This window comes from Crinia signifera, chromosome 6 (assembly GCF_055691185.1).
Source record: "Crinia signifera chromosome 6, ASM5569118v1, whole genome shotgun sequence".
Taxonomy (NCBI): domain Eukaryota; kingdom Metazoa; phylum Chordata; class Amphibia; order Anura; family Myobatrachidae; genus Crinia; species Crinia signifera.
Window position 1 is genome coordinate 7,428,212 of NC_139222.1, and position 14,803 is coordinate 7,443,014.

Sequence of the window (14,803 nt, forward strand, 5' to 3'; positions counted from 1 at the left end):
AGTAACATGTGAGCGGGATATTACATCAGTGACAGGGTAACATGTGAGCAGGATATTACATCAGTGACAGGGTAACATGTGACCAGGATATTACATCAGTGATAGGGTAACATGTGAGCAGGATATGACATCAGTGATAGGGTAACATGTGACGAGGATATGACATCAGTGATAGGGTAACATGTGAGCAGGATATTACATCAGTGACAGGGTAACATGTGAGCGGGATATTACATCAGTGACAGGGTAACATGTGAGCGGGATATTACATCAGTGACAGGGTAACATGTGACCGGGATATTACATCAGTGATAGGGTAACATGTGACCGGGATATTACATCAGTTATAGGGTAACATGTGAGCAGGATATTACATCAGTGACAGGGTAACATGCGAGCAGGATATTACATCAGTGACAGGGTAACATGTGACCAGGATATTACATCAGTTATAGGGTAACATGTGAGCAGGATATTACATCAGTGACAGGGTAACATGTGACCAGGATATTACATCAGTGACAGGGTAACATGCGAGCAGGATATTACATCAGTGACAGGGTAACATGTGAGGTGGATATTACATCAGTGACAGGGTAACATGTTGTGTCACATTGCGCTGGAGATCCGCGGCTGGTCCCATAAGGCCGATCAGCCTGAGGACCTCTATGGTCACATCCAGCGCTGCTTCCTCTCCATAAGTGTCTATGAGAAGGGTTTGTGTGTCATCATAATCTGCCTTTTCCAGGCGTCCCCGTGGGATGGGGCGATGGTCTTTATAGGAGAAATCAGACAACCTGTACTTAAACCGTTTGTAGTCATCACGTGTCAGATCCGCCAGAGCCTCATACAGAATGTCCGAAAGTGTCCTGTTCTCCTCTGCAGAGGACAGAGAAACAAAATTACCAAAGGGTGTATCCAGGTGCTTGAGAGCAGCGCCAGATTAAGGTCCTCATCGGCCTGGAGCTGACATTTTTGAAGGGCCTATTGTATGCTGCCACAGAGGGTGTAACCTCATTATACTAATATAAGGGTGTGACTAATGGTGTGGGGGTGTGGCCTGTGCTGTGGGTGTGGGAATATATATATACATATATATACATATATATACACCAAGTTAGGCTCACTGATGCAATTGTGGAAGTCATCCAGCTGCCCCTATTTACAGAACTTCAGGCTTTCTACACCTAACGTCCCAGCCAATCACCGGTCATATCATTTCATACAAATCTGGCTCAGTTTATCACAGCTCCTGCCTTCCACAACAGTGAAAAGAATAATGCTGGAATCATCAGCATTACGGTCTGTGTGGCATAATGTGTAATGGGCATTACAGTCTGTGTGGCATAATGTGTAATGGGCATTACGGTGTGTGTGGCATAATGTATAATGGGCATTACGGTTTGTGTGGCATAATGTGTAATGGGCATGATGATATGTAGCATATTGTGTAAGGGGCATTGCAGAGTGTGGCATAATGTGTAATGGGCATTATGATATGCAGCATGTTGTGTAAGGGGCATTGCAATGTGTGGCATAATGTGTATTGGGCATTACGGTCTGTGTGGCATAATGTGTAATGGGCATTACGGTTTGTGTGGTATAATGTGCAATGGGCATTATGGTTTGTGTTGCATAATGTGTAATGGACATTACGGTCTCTGTGGCATAATGTGTAATGGGCATTACGGTCTGTGTGGCATAATGTGTAATGGGCATTACGGTCTGTGTGGCATAATGTGTAATGGGCATTACGGTCTGTGTGGCATAATGTGTAATGGGCATGATATGTAGCATATTGTGTAAGGGGCATTGCAGAGTGTGGCATAATGTGGTATGTGGCATGATTTGTATGGGGCTTTACTCCTCTGCTGGCACACTAGTTTAAAAATGTATAGATATGTGAATATTCAGAATAAAATATACCTTTTATCATTTAGTACTTAAAAAAGTTTTCGGTGAAATTTAATAGGATGAGAGATTCAGAAAGTGAGAGATTTGGTAAGAAATCTCCAGGTTTTTTTTTGAGCGGCAATCATTTACACTTCCAAATCAAACTGGTTTTGCCGTGTAAATGATTGCCGCTTTAATAAAAACCTGGAGATTTCTTACCAAATCTCTCACTTTCTGAATCTCTCATCCTATTACATTTCACCCTTTATGTGAAAAATACCAATCAATCAAATAACAAACAAATTTTGCACAATAATTTAAAAGATGTAATACACGTGTTGCTGTGTGTTGTATCACATTAAGGGGAACATATATGTAAATAATTCAACTCAATGTCCTCTACCACCTCTGTGATATGCAAATTTGCCATATCTTGTTTTCCTTACCCAATTTTTGTAGTGGCCAGACCCCTTTTTAGGCCTTCCACCTAATCTGGACCAATCAAGCCACCTCTTGTTGGTTTTTTATCCAAATCGGTCTGACAGTGTCCAAATGCATACCAGATGAACAGACGAACAACAGATGAAAAATATGTATGAGAATATATATATATATATATATATATATATATATATATATATATATATAAAAATACAGAGAACAAAGGGGCGCTCCATAGTGCATGTAAATGATGTTTTTAATAGAGCAAACACACTCCAACAACGATAAAAGCAGTTGCTCGTACCGTATAAAAAACTGCTGTGGGCTGGTTACCACAAGATGTTAAACAAATACTCCAGGCACACAGCTCCTGATGATATGCTCACCACCACCAGAGGGAGGGATTCCGCATACGCTGGCTTGCGCTGCCGGGACTCCTGACCACTTGTCGGGGAAGCAAACACCAGGCTGGAGACAGGGTATGGCAAGACGCGGGTATCACAGGCCACGCCCTAACGCGTTTCGTCAGGGACTTCGTCAGAGGGCGTGGCTCTGTGAATACCCGAGTGCAATATAACAGGCAGAGTCACCAATGAGCTTCAAGCCTGACAGATGACATCACCTGCCGGTAACAATGTACATTTAAACAAACCACACACAGTTTGTAACATAAAAGAGCAACAAGATGACAGTAAATGGCAAACATACAAGTGCCAATGAATACTGTACATGATACATATCAATACACAACACGGACAAAACAAAAATATCATTAAAAATATCGAATAAAAATCGATAGATCGATAGATTTTTTTTTTTTTTTTTTTTAAATACTTATAGTGGTATAAAAATGACTTTAAAAATACATGAAAAAACAATCAATCAAAACACAAGGAGCGAAGCATATCAAATAGCTGCCATCTATTGGTTGATGAAAGGGGTGACTTCAAAACCTTCATTTAATCCAAAAGGCACCAGTGTGTTAAGTGTGATGATCCAATGGGTTTCACGTCTAATGAGCAACTTATCTCTATCACCACCACGTAGTGGGGGCGGCACATGTTCGATTGCTCGTATCCTCACCCCACTTGGATCTTTATTATGAAAGGAATTAAAATGCCTAGGGACACTGTGATTAGTCACACCATTCTTGATGTTTCTTAAGTGTTCAAGTGCCCTAATTTTCAATGGCCTTTTTGTTTTTCCTACATAATGTAAATCACAAGTACAAGATAGTACATATACTACATAAGAGGAATTGCAATTTAAAAAATTGTGCGTTCTGATCAAGGAGAGTTTAGGATTCTGTAAATCTGAACCACGAGTAATATGCTTACAGACCTTACAGTGATTTATATTTAAGCGCTGACAAATTCCCCTTGTCACGCTCTATAGAGACATCCACGTTCTTTAAATCTGTTGATTGCAACAGCTATTTACAATTTGAAAGCTGTCACTTAGAAAATTGGAAACAGAACATTCCTTTCTCTCAGTTTGTGCGCCTGAGACGGAATTGTTCTGATATCACGCCGTTTGATTCTCAAGCTACAACATATACTCATAGGTTTAATGAAAGGGGATATCCTAGCAATGTTGTCACCAAGGCATGGGAAAGAGCACGTGCTATTGAACGTAACAGCTTGCTGGAATATAAACATGCTACACCAACAGCCAATTCGACTAAAAGTTTTGAATGCCCGTTTGTCACTCAATTTAATGATAAGGATCATGAAATCAAGCGCATATTTGAGAAAAATTGGCATATTCTCAAACTTGACCCTTTGATGAAAGAGTGGCTTTCGACTAAACCTAGCATTGTATATAAAAAAGCTAGAACGTTGAAAAATCTATTATCTAAGAGTCAATTGCAAGAAGTGAACACTAGACCACCTTCATCCACATTTTTGGATTTAAAGGGGTGTTTCCCATGTAATCACTGTAAGGTCTGTAAGCATATTACTCGTGGTTCAGATTTACAGAATCCTAAACTCTCCTTGATCAGAACGCACAATTTTTTAAATTGCAATTCCTCTTATGTAGTATATGTACTATCTTGTACTTGTGATTTACATTATGTAGGAAAAACAAAAAGGCCATTGAAAATTAGGGCACTTGAACACTTAAGAAACATCAAGAATGGTGTGACTAATCACAGTGTCCCTAGGCATTTTAATTCCTTTCATAATAAAGATCCAAGTGGGGTGAGGATACGAGCAATCGAACATGTGCCGCCCCCACTACGTGGTGGTGATAGAGATAAGTTGCTCATTAGACGTGAAACCCATTGGATCATCACACTTAACACACTGGTGCCTTTTGGATTAAATGAAGGTTTTGAAGTCACCCCTTTCATCAACCAATAGATGGCAGCTATTTGATATGCTTCGCTCCTTGTGTTTTGATTGATTGTTTTTTCATGTATTTTTAAAGTCATTTTTATACCACTATAAGTATTTAAAAAAAAAAAAAAAAATCTATCGATATATCGATTTTTATTCGATATTTTTAATGATATTTTTGTTTTGTCCGTGTTGTGTATTGATATGTATCATGTACAGTATTCATTGGCACTTGTATGTTTGCCATTTACTGTCATCTTGTTGCTCTTTTATGTTACAAACTGTGTGTGGTTTGTTTAAATGTACATTGTTACCGGCAGGTGATGTCATCTGTCAGGCTTGAAGCTCATTGGTGGCTCTGCCTGTTATATTGCACTCGGGTATTCACAGAGCCACGCCCTCTGACGAAGTCCCTGACGAAACGCGTTAGGGCGTGGCCTGTGATACCCGCGTCTTGCCATACCCTGTCTCCAGCCTGGTGTTTGCTTCCCCGACAAGTGGTCAGGAGTCCCGGCAGCGCAAGCCAGCGTATGCGGAATCCCTCCCTCTGGTGGTGGTGAGCATATCATCAGGAGCTGTGTGCCTGGAGTATTTGTTTAACATCTTGTGGTAACCAGCCCACAGCAGTTTTTTATACGGTACGAGCAACTGCTTTTATCGTTGTTGGAGTGTGTTTGCTCTATTAAAAACATCATTTACATGTAATATGGAGCGCCCCTTTGTTCTCTGTATTTTTTAGATATCCATTCATCCTGACCCTGGATGCCACATTTATTCAAAGGGAGCTGCAGTTCTAATTGTGGACTTTGGTGACTGTTTATTTGGAATTCCTATTAAGGATTTATTTGCTGGACCAATTTTGGACATTTCATACTGAGCGCAGCTCACAAGTACTTTTTTCCATTCATTCTGTGTTTGTCTGTGGGTCATTTGTGTGAGCTCAGCTGCTTGTGCAGGTTTCTGCTAATTTGATATTCATCATGTGGCGTAATGGAGACCTTACAAACAAGAGGTCAATTGAGTGTTGTAGAATATTCAATGAAGATAGTAATGTTTTATTATCAAACGTTAGTCAGCCACAAAAAACTGATCTTTTACTTAGCCTAGAAAAATTACATGTGAAAGAGGCTAAATTGTGGTGGGATATAAAAAGTTTGAGTAATTATGTTGATTGCAGGAGAATCCCTAGGGGCCTGCGTCTGCTTAAAACACCCACTATTGGTAATGATTGTGAGCAATTTTCTAAAAGTTGGTTTCACATTCTTGATGAGTGCTCGTTTGAGCTCATGCGGTTATTGGTCTTAGAAAAGAAAAAGATGCTTACTGAGACTGAGAAACAATTGCAAGTGACTGCTACTGAATTGGAAAAAATTCTTGATAATGAGAAAATTGCATTGGCTAAAATTGAGATTGAAAAGAAGGTCTCTATTATAGAAAGTAAGGTAATTGAAACTAAGCAGAAAAAATTTTTACGAGACAAACTAGACTATGAACAAAATATGGTGCGGTCTTGGTCAAGTAAAAATAATGATAGTGCTAATGTTGATTCTGATAGACCTGCTCCTGCTGCCACCAAATATAACACACGGAAGCCTGCAAACAGGGCGTACACACGTGGCAATCGGAACCAGTTCTACCAGAAAAATGACTATGTCGACAGAAATGGTGTTGACTCTCCCCATAGAAATGATTGGACGGTTGTACGTCCTAAATATAGGAAAAAATCAGCTTTTGGGGATCCCAAGAAACACTGGGATAAACCTATATTTGATGAACCTCGGGGCTTTATACATAATAATCGTTTTGAGAGGTTACGCTCAAATAACGACAATAGCGACCGACGTCATCATTTTTTAGATCAAGGTCTCCAGCAAAATACTCATGCCCAACCAACCCCTGCCCGGACCCCTATAAGGTTAAAAAGAAGATTAGAGGTGGGAGGGGATCTGGAATTACCAGGAAGGCAAACAAAAAAACGAGTTTTGTAGGAACATCAACCCTAGAGACCCCAGTAGATCTTGAGATAAATGGGATCTATAATCTCTCAAATAAAGTACTTACCAACCATGAGAAATCTCTACTCTTAAAGGGGCTGTCTTTTGCACCGTCAGCGCTACCTAAAAAAGTCGACCTGCAGGTAGACTTAAATTTATTTGTGAGAAAAATGACGCTAAAGCGCCATTTTTACAAGAAAGATGGTGAAAATTCCCCTCCTATATCAACATCAGGAGTTCAACACAACTCAGGATTAAAATTAAAATCTACCTTCTACCCTGTGGAGTCACGGGGCCCCTACTTAGAGATGTTCTCTGAGTTGGTCAAAAATTATCTTGATAAACTAGATTTGTCGCATAGAGAGAGTTCCAATTTATCCTTTAAAGAGAGAAAGGCTCTAAAAAATTTAATGGAGGATACATCCGTTGTTATTAAGAACGCGGATAAAGGCGGAGGTATCGCCATTTTAGACCGTGATGCATATATAGAGGAGGCTCATAAATTGTTAAATGATGAGGTGTCTTACAAGAAACTTGACAAAGATCCCACTCAACAATTTTTAGGTGAACTCCAGGTTTTACTAAATCGTGGGTTAATGGATAAATCCATCAATATGGATGAATTCAAATATCTAAATAATGTGATGCCAAACCTAGCCACATTTTACCATTTACCAAAATTGCACAAGAGTAAGGTTCACCCACCAGGGTGACCCATTGTGGCCGGTGTTGGTTCACTGACCGCCCGGCTGTCTGAATTTGTTGATTCATATATTAAACAGTTTGTACCACTACTGGACACCTATGTAAAAGATTCCACGCATATGTTGCAGATTTTACAACATCTTGAGTGGGAGGATGGTTACAGCTTCGGCACCATCGATGTTTCATCGCTCTATACGGCGATTCCACATAAGAAAGGTGTAGAGATCATTGAGAATGTTCTTAGAAAAAATAGTGCATTTTCTGAGCCCAAAATTATTTTCATCTGTGATTGCTTATTGTTTGTGTTAAAGCACAATTACTTTGAGTTTTTAGGTACTTGGTACCTCCAGACTTGGGGCACGGCGATGGGGACGATTTGTGCCCCAAGTCTGGCTAATCTGTACATGGGTGACTGGGAGACCAGCACATTAACCCCTGATGTCATGGAGAAGGTGGTTATATTTAAAAGATATATCGATGACATCATTATAGTGTGGAGAGGCGATGAGTCATCTTTCAATGCCTTTGTAACTGGTCTTAATGTCAATTCATATAATTTAAAGTTCACTTCTAACTTTAATGAAAAGCATATTGAATTTCTCGATTTATATTTAAGCGCTGACAAATTCCCCTTGTCACGCTCTATAGAGACATCCACGTTCTTTAAATCTGTTGATTGCAACAGCTATTTACAATTTGAAAGCTGTCACTTAGAAAATTGGAAACAGAACATTCCTTTCTCTCAGTTTGTGCGCCTGAGACGGAATTGTTCTGATATCACGCCGTTTGATTCTCAAGCTACAACATATACTCATAGGTTTAATGAAAGGGGATATCCTAGCAATGTTGTCACCAAGGCACGGGAAAGAGCACGTGCTATTGAACGTAACAGCTTGCTGGAATATAAACATGCTACACCAACAGCCAATTCGACTAAAAGTTTTGAATGCCCGTTTGTCACTCAATTTAATGATAAGGATCATGAAATCAAGCGCATATTTGAGAAAAATTGGCATATTCTCAAACTTGACCCTTTGATGAAAGAGTGGCTTTCGACTAAACCTAGCATTGTATATAAAAAAGCTAGAACGTTGAAAAATCTATTATCTAAGAGTCAATTGCAAGAAGTGAACACTAGACCACCTTCATCCACATTTTTGGATTTAAAGGGGTGTTTCCCATGTAATCACTGTAAGGTCTGTAAGCATATTACTCGTGGTTCAGATTTACAGAATCCTAAACTCTCCTTGATCAGAACGCACAATTTTTTAAATTGCAATTCCTCTTATGTAGTATATGTACTATCTTGTACTTGTGATTTACATTATGTAGGAAAAACAAAAAGGCCATTGAAAATTAGGGCACTTGAACACTTAAGAAACATCAAGAATGGTGTGACTAATCACAGTGTCCCTAGGCATTTTAATTCCTTTCATAATAAAGATCCAAGTGGGGTGAGGATACGAGCAATCGAACATGTGCCGCCCCCACTACGTGGTGGTGATAGAGATAAGTTGCTCATTAGACGTGAAACCCATTGGATCATCACACTTAACACACTGGTGCCTTTTGGATTAAATTAAGGTTTTGAAGTCACCCCTTTCATCAACCAATAGATGGCAGCTATTTGATATGCTTCGCTCCTTGTGTTTTGATTGATTGTTTTTTCATGTATTTTTAAAGTCATTTTTATACCACTATAAGTATTTAAAAAAAAAAAAAATAATCTATCGATATATCGATTTTTATTCGATATTTTTAATGATATTTTTGTTTTGTCCGTGTTGTGTATTGATATGTATCATGTACAGTATTCATTGGCACTTGTATGTTTGCCATTTACTGTCATCTTGTTGCTCTTTTATGTTACAAACTGTGTGTGGTTTGTTTAAATGTACATTGTTACCGGCAGGTGATGTCATCTGTCAGGCTTGAAGCTCATTGGTGGCTCTGCCTGTTATATTGCACTCGGGTATTCACAGAGCCACGCCCTCTGACGAAGTCCCTGACGAAACGCGTTAGGGCGTGGCCTGTGATACCCGCGTCTTGCCATACCCTGTCTCCAGCCTGGTGTTTGCTTCCCCGACAAGTGGTCAGGAGTCCCGGCAGCGCAAGCCAGCGTATGCGGAATCCCTCCCTCTGGTGGTGGTGAGCATATCATCAGGAGCTGTGTGCCTGGAGTATTTGTTTAACATCTTGTGGTAACCAGCCCACAGCAGTTTTTTATACGGTACGAGCAACTGCTTTTATCGTTGTTGGAGTGTGTTTGCTCTATTAAAAACATCATTTACATGCACTATGGAGCGCCCCTTTGTTCTCTGTATTTTTTAGATATCCATTCATCCTGACCCTGGATGCCACATTTATTCAAAGGGAGCTGCAGGTCTAATTGTGGACTTTGGTGACTGTTTATTTGGAATTCCTATTAAGTATTTATTTGCTGGACCAATTTTGGACATTTCATACTGAGCGCAGCTCACAAGTACTTTTTTCCATATATATATATATATATATATATATATATATATATACATACATACACATAGAATATGTATGGGCGGCACTCCAGCAGCTTGTAATCAGAAAACACAGAGACCTGTATTTTATTCAATGCAGGTCTCTGTGTTTTCTGATTATAAGCCTCTGGAGTGCCGCCCATATTTCTGCTGTATATTGGGAACCTTGCCTTTGGTTACCCAGGGAGGGCACCTGGTGCCACATCAAAACTAGAGATCAGTGGAGTGCCAGCTTACCCCACGGGGTCTACAACAGACAGGGATGTAAATGGGTAGCACTCAGGCGACTTGGAATAACTGCAAACAGCAACTGTTTGTATCAATGTTTTGGGAACTTTATTCTCATCACCCTGCAAGTGTCCCGAGACTGCGGAACACAGTTTGGGAACCACTGACATAAAAAGTAACAATATGTAACCAAACCTGTGAAAAATAATACCCAGCACTGACAGATGATACAAAATTGCAAAGGCTATCAAAACATCATAACTTCTATAGCAGGCATGTCCAAAGTCAGGCCCAGGGGCCAATTGTGGCCTGTGCTGTCATTTCAAGTGGCCCACAGCCTCCAGTTGGAAGCGGGCAGAGCATTAGATGTGGGAAGCACAGGACACTAAAGGTGGGGCCCCGGCGAGTGCTCCTTTACCTTGCTGTCTGCTGCAGTGAGGATGTGCTGGCCGCAGGGCCGGTGCAAGGGTTTGTGGCACCCTAGGCAAAACTTCTGTGTGCCTCTTTAGCGAACTCCCCCACCCAGCTGGCCCAACCATTTGCTGTGCCCAGCCACCCTCAGCCCAAAGCAACTGCTGAGAGGCTGGCCCCGGGAGCAGTGCAGCGGGGGTGATACGCTCTGTGGTGAGGGTGGCTACAACCCGCTGCACAAGTGTCTCCCCTGTCATGACCCATTATATTGAATTGTTGGGCTGAAGAGGCTCCCTCCAGTGGCCGGCGCCCTAGGTAGCTGCCTAAAGCTGCCTAGTGGTAGCACCGGCCCTGGCTGGCCGCCACAGTCAGATGTGTTTGGCGTCCTCCCCTACTGCTGCAATCATATATCACCTACTCCACAATCACAGTGACAGCAGTGTTTGGGGAGGGGGGGCAGCAAGGGGGAAGCTTGCTCCCATAACATGCAGAGTGGAGGAGGGCGGCAGCGGGAGCCCAAGCATCTCCTGTCCTTGCAGTGCCTTCCTCTGGCTCACACAAGGGTCTGGGAAACATACAGAGAAGGGAGGGGGCAGAGTGGGGGACATACAGTGAAGGAGGGTCAGGCTGGGGGACATACAGGGAATGGAGGCAGTGATGGACATTCAGAGAAGGGGGAGCAGGGGCATGCTGGGGAACATACAGTGAAGGAGGGTCAGGCTGTTGGACATACAGTGAATGAAGGCAGTGATGGCCATTCAGAGAAGAGGAAGCAGGGGCAGGCTGGGGAACATACAGTGAATGAGGGCAGAGTGGGGTACATAGTGAATGGAGGTCATACAGTAAAGGAGGGTCAGGCTAGGGGACATACAATGAATGGAGGCACTGATGGACATTAAGAGAAGGGAGGCAGGCTGGGGGACAGAGTGAATGGGTGCAGAGTGGGGGACAAACAGTGAAGGAGGAGCAGGCTGGGGAACATACAGTGAATGGGGCAGGCTGGGGGAAATACAGTGAAGGGGCAGGATTGTGGGACATACAGTGAATGGGGGGCAGGCTGGGGGAAATACAGTGAAGGGGCAGGCTGGGGGACATAGAGTGAATGGGGGCAGAGTGGGGGACTATTCTGATGTGATTCATGATTCAGGCTGAATGGTCGTCCCCCACACATTTACACTTCACCAAATCTGTCCCTCGTCGCAAAAAGTTTGGACACCCCTGCTCTATAGAAATGATTTGGTGTCCATACAAGGGCTGTCACTTCAGGAAAAAAAGGTGCCTACACGAGGAGGGGACACCAGAATGAAAGGCAAAACAGGGAAATCCCGGTCCACCGCTCCAAAAGAGAACATAGTGTTCAACTTGTCCGCAGAGTCTATTTGCGGGTGAGCTCAAAGTACGGGTCTCTCCGCGGGTGAGCTCAAAGTACGGGTCTCTCCGCGGGTGAGCTCAAAGTACGGGTCTCTCTGCCGGTGAGCTCAAAGTACGGGTCTCTCTGCGGGTGAGCTCAAAGTACGGGTCTCTCTGCCGGTGAGCTCAAAGTACGGGTCTCTCTGCCGGTGAGCTCAAAGTACGGGTCTCTCTGCGGGTGAGCTCAAAGTACGGGTCTCTCTGCCGGTGAGCTCAAAGTACGGGTCTCTCTGCCGGTGAGCTCAAAGTACGGGTCTCTCTGCGGGTGAGCTCAAAGTACGGGACTCTCTGCGGGTGAGCTCAAAGTACGGGTCTCTCTGCGGGTGAGCTCAAAGTACGGGTCTCTCTGCGGGTGAGCTCAAAGTACGGGTCTCCATGCGGGTGAGCTCAAAGTACGGGTCTCTCTACGGGTGAGCTCAAAGTACGGGTCTCCCTGCGGGTGAGCTCAAAGTACAGGTCTCTCTGCGGGTGAGCTCAAAGTACGGGTCTCTCTGCGGGTGAGCTCAAAGTACGGGTCTCTCTACGGGTGAGCTCAAAGTACGGGTCTCCCTGCGGGTGAGCTCAAAGTACGGGTCTCTCTGCGGGTGAGCTCAAAGTACGGGTCTCTGTGCGGGTGAGCTCAAAGTACGGGTCTCTCTACGGGTGAGCTCAAAGTACGGGTCTCCCTGCGGGTGAGCTCAAAGTACGGGTCTCTCTGCGGGTGAGCTCAAAGTACGGGTCTCTCTACGGGTGAGCTCAAAGTACGGGTCTCCCTGCGGGTGAGCTCAAAGTACGGGTCTCTCTGCGGGTGAGCTCAAAGTACGGGTCTCTCTACGGGTGAGCTCAAAGTACGGGTCTCCCTGCGGGTGAGCTCAAAGTACGGGTCTGTATGCGGGTGAGCTCAAAGGTTTAAACTTTGTACCCTCAGTTAAATGTAATCCATTCCAGTGGGAAACTGAGAACTTTAAGCTAAATCAGATTTTTTGTTTAAAGGAACATTTCAGTGAAAGGGTAACATGCGAGCAGGATATTACATCAGTGACAGGGTAACAAGTGAGGTGGATATTACATCAGTGACAGGGTAACATGTGAGCAGGATATTACATCAGTGACAGGGTAACATGTGAGCAGGATATTACATCAGTGACAGGGTAACATGTGAGCAGGATATTACATCAGTGACAGGGTAACAAGTGAGGTGGATATTACATCAGTGACAGGGTAACATGTGACCAGGATATTACATCAGTGATAGGGTAACATGTGACCAGGATATGACATCAGTGACAGGGTAACATGTGACCAGGATATGACATCAGTGACAGGGTAACATGTGAGCAGGATATTACATCAGTGACAGGGTAACATGCGAGCAGGATATTACATCAGTGACAGGGTAACATGCGAGCAGGATATTACATCAGTGACAGGGTAACATGTGACCAGGATATTACATCAGTGAAAGGGTAACATGTGAGCAGGATATTACATCAGTGACAGGGTAACATGCGAGCAGGATATTACATCAGTGACAGGGTAACATGTGAGGTGGATATTACATCAGCGACAGGGTAACATGTGAGGTGGATATTACTTCAGTGACGGGATAACATGTTGTGTCACATTGCGCTGGAGTTCGTCGGCTGGTCCCTTAAGGCTGATGAGTTTGAGGACCTCTATGGTCACATCCAGCGCTGCTTCCTCTCCATAAGTGTCTATGAGAAGGGTTTGTGTGGTAACATAATCTGCCTTTTCCAGGCGTCCCCGTCGGATGGGGCGATGGTCTTTATAGGAGAAATCAGACAACTTGTTCTTAAATCGTTTGTAGTCATCACTTGTCAGATCCGCCAGGGCGTCATACAGAATGTCCGAAAGTGTCCTGTTCTCCTCTGCAGAGGACAGAGAAACAAAATTACCAAAGGGTGTATCCAGGTGCTTGAGAGCAGCGCCAGATTAAGGTCCTCATCGGCCTGGAGCTGACATTTATGAAGGGCCTATTGTATGCTGCCACAGAGGGTGTAACCTCATTATACTAATATAAGGGTGTGACTAATGGTGTGGCCTGTGCTGTGGGTGTGGGAATATATATATACATATATATACATATATATACACCAAGTTAGGCTCACTGATGCAATTGTGGAAGTCATCCAGCTGCCCCTATCTACAGAACTTCAGGCTTTCTACACCTAACGTCCCAGCCAATCACCGGTCATATCATTTTATACAAATCTGGCTCAGTTTATCACAGCTCCTGCCTTCCACAACAGTGAAAAGAATAATGCTGGAATCATCAGCATTACGGTCTGTGTGGCATAATGTGTAATAGGCATTACAGTCTGTGTGGCATAATGTGTAATGGGCATTACGGTGTGTGTGGCATAATGTATAATGGGCATTACGGTTTGTGTGGCATAATGTGTAATGGGCATGATGATATGTAGCATATTGTGTAAGGGGCATTGCAGAGTGTGGCATAATGTGTAATGGGCATTATGATATGCAGCATGTTGTGTAAGGGGCATTGCAATGTGTGGCATAATGTGTAATGGGCATTACGGTCTGTGTGGCATAATGTGTAATGGGCATTACGGTTTGTGTGGTATAATGTGCAATGGGCATTATGGTTTGTGTTGCATAATGTGTAATGGACATTACGGTCTGTGTGGCATAATGTGTAATGGGCATTACGGTCTGTGTGGCATAATGTGTAATGGGCATTACGGTCTGTGTGGCATAATGTGTAATGGGCATGATATGTAGCATATTGTGTAAGGGGCATTGCAGAGTGTGGCATAATGTGGTATGTGGCATGATTTGTATGGGGCTTTACTCCTCTGCTGGCACACTAGTTTAAAAATGTATAGATATGTGAATATTCAGAATA

At 43.1% G+C, this 14,803-nt stretch overlaps 1 protein-coding gene across 1 annotated transcript in view; it reads right to left on the reverse strand.

The window, feature by feature from the left end:
- Positions 1–13,353: 13,353 nt before the first annotated feature.
- LOC146006892 (pyrin-like) overlaps positions 13,354–14,803 on the reverse strand; it is a 70,659-nt gene continuing 69,209 nt past the window's right edge. The window contains exon 3 of the mRNA XM_083145339.1: positions 13,354–13,805. Coding sequence (XP_083001465.1) covers positions 13,507–13,805 — 299 coding nt within the window. The 3' untranslated portion in view covers positions 13,354–13,506. The remainder of the gene's footprint in view (positions 13,806–14,803) is intronic.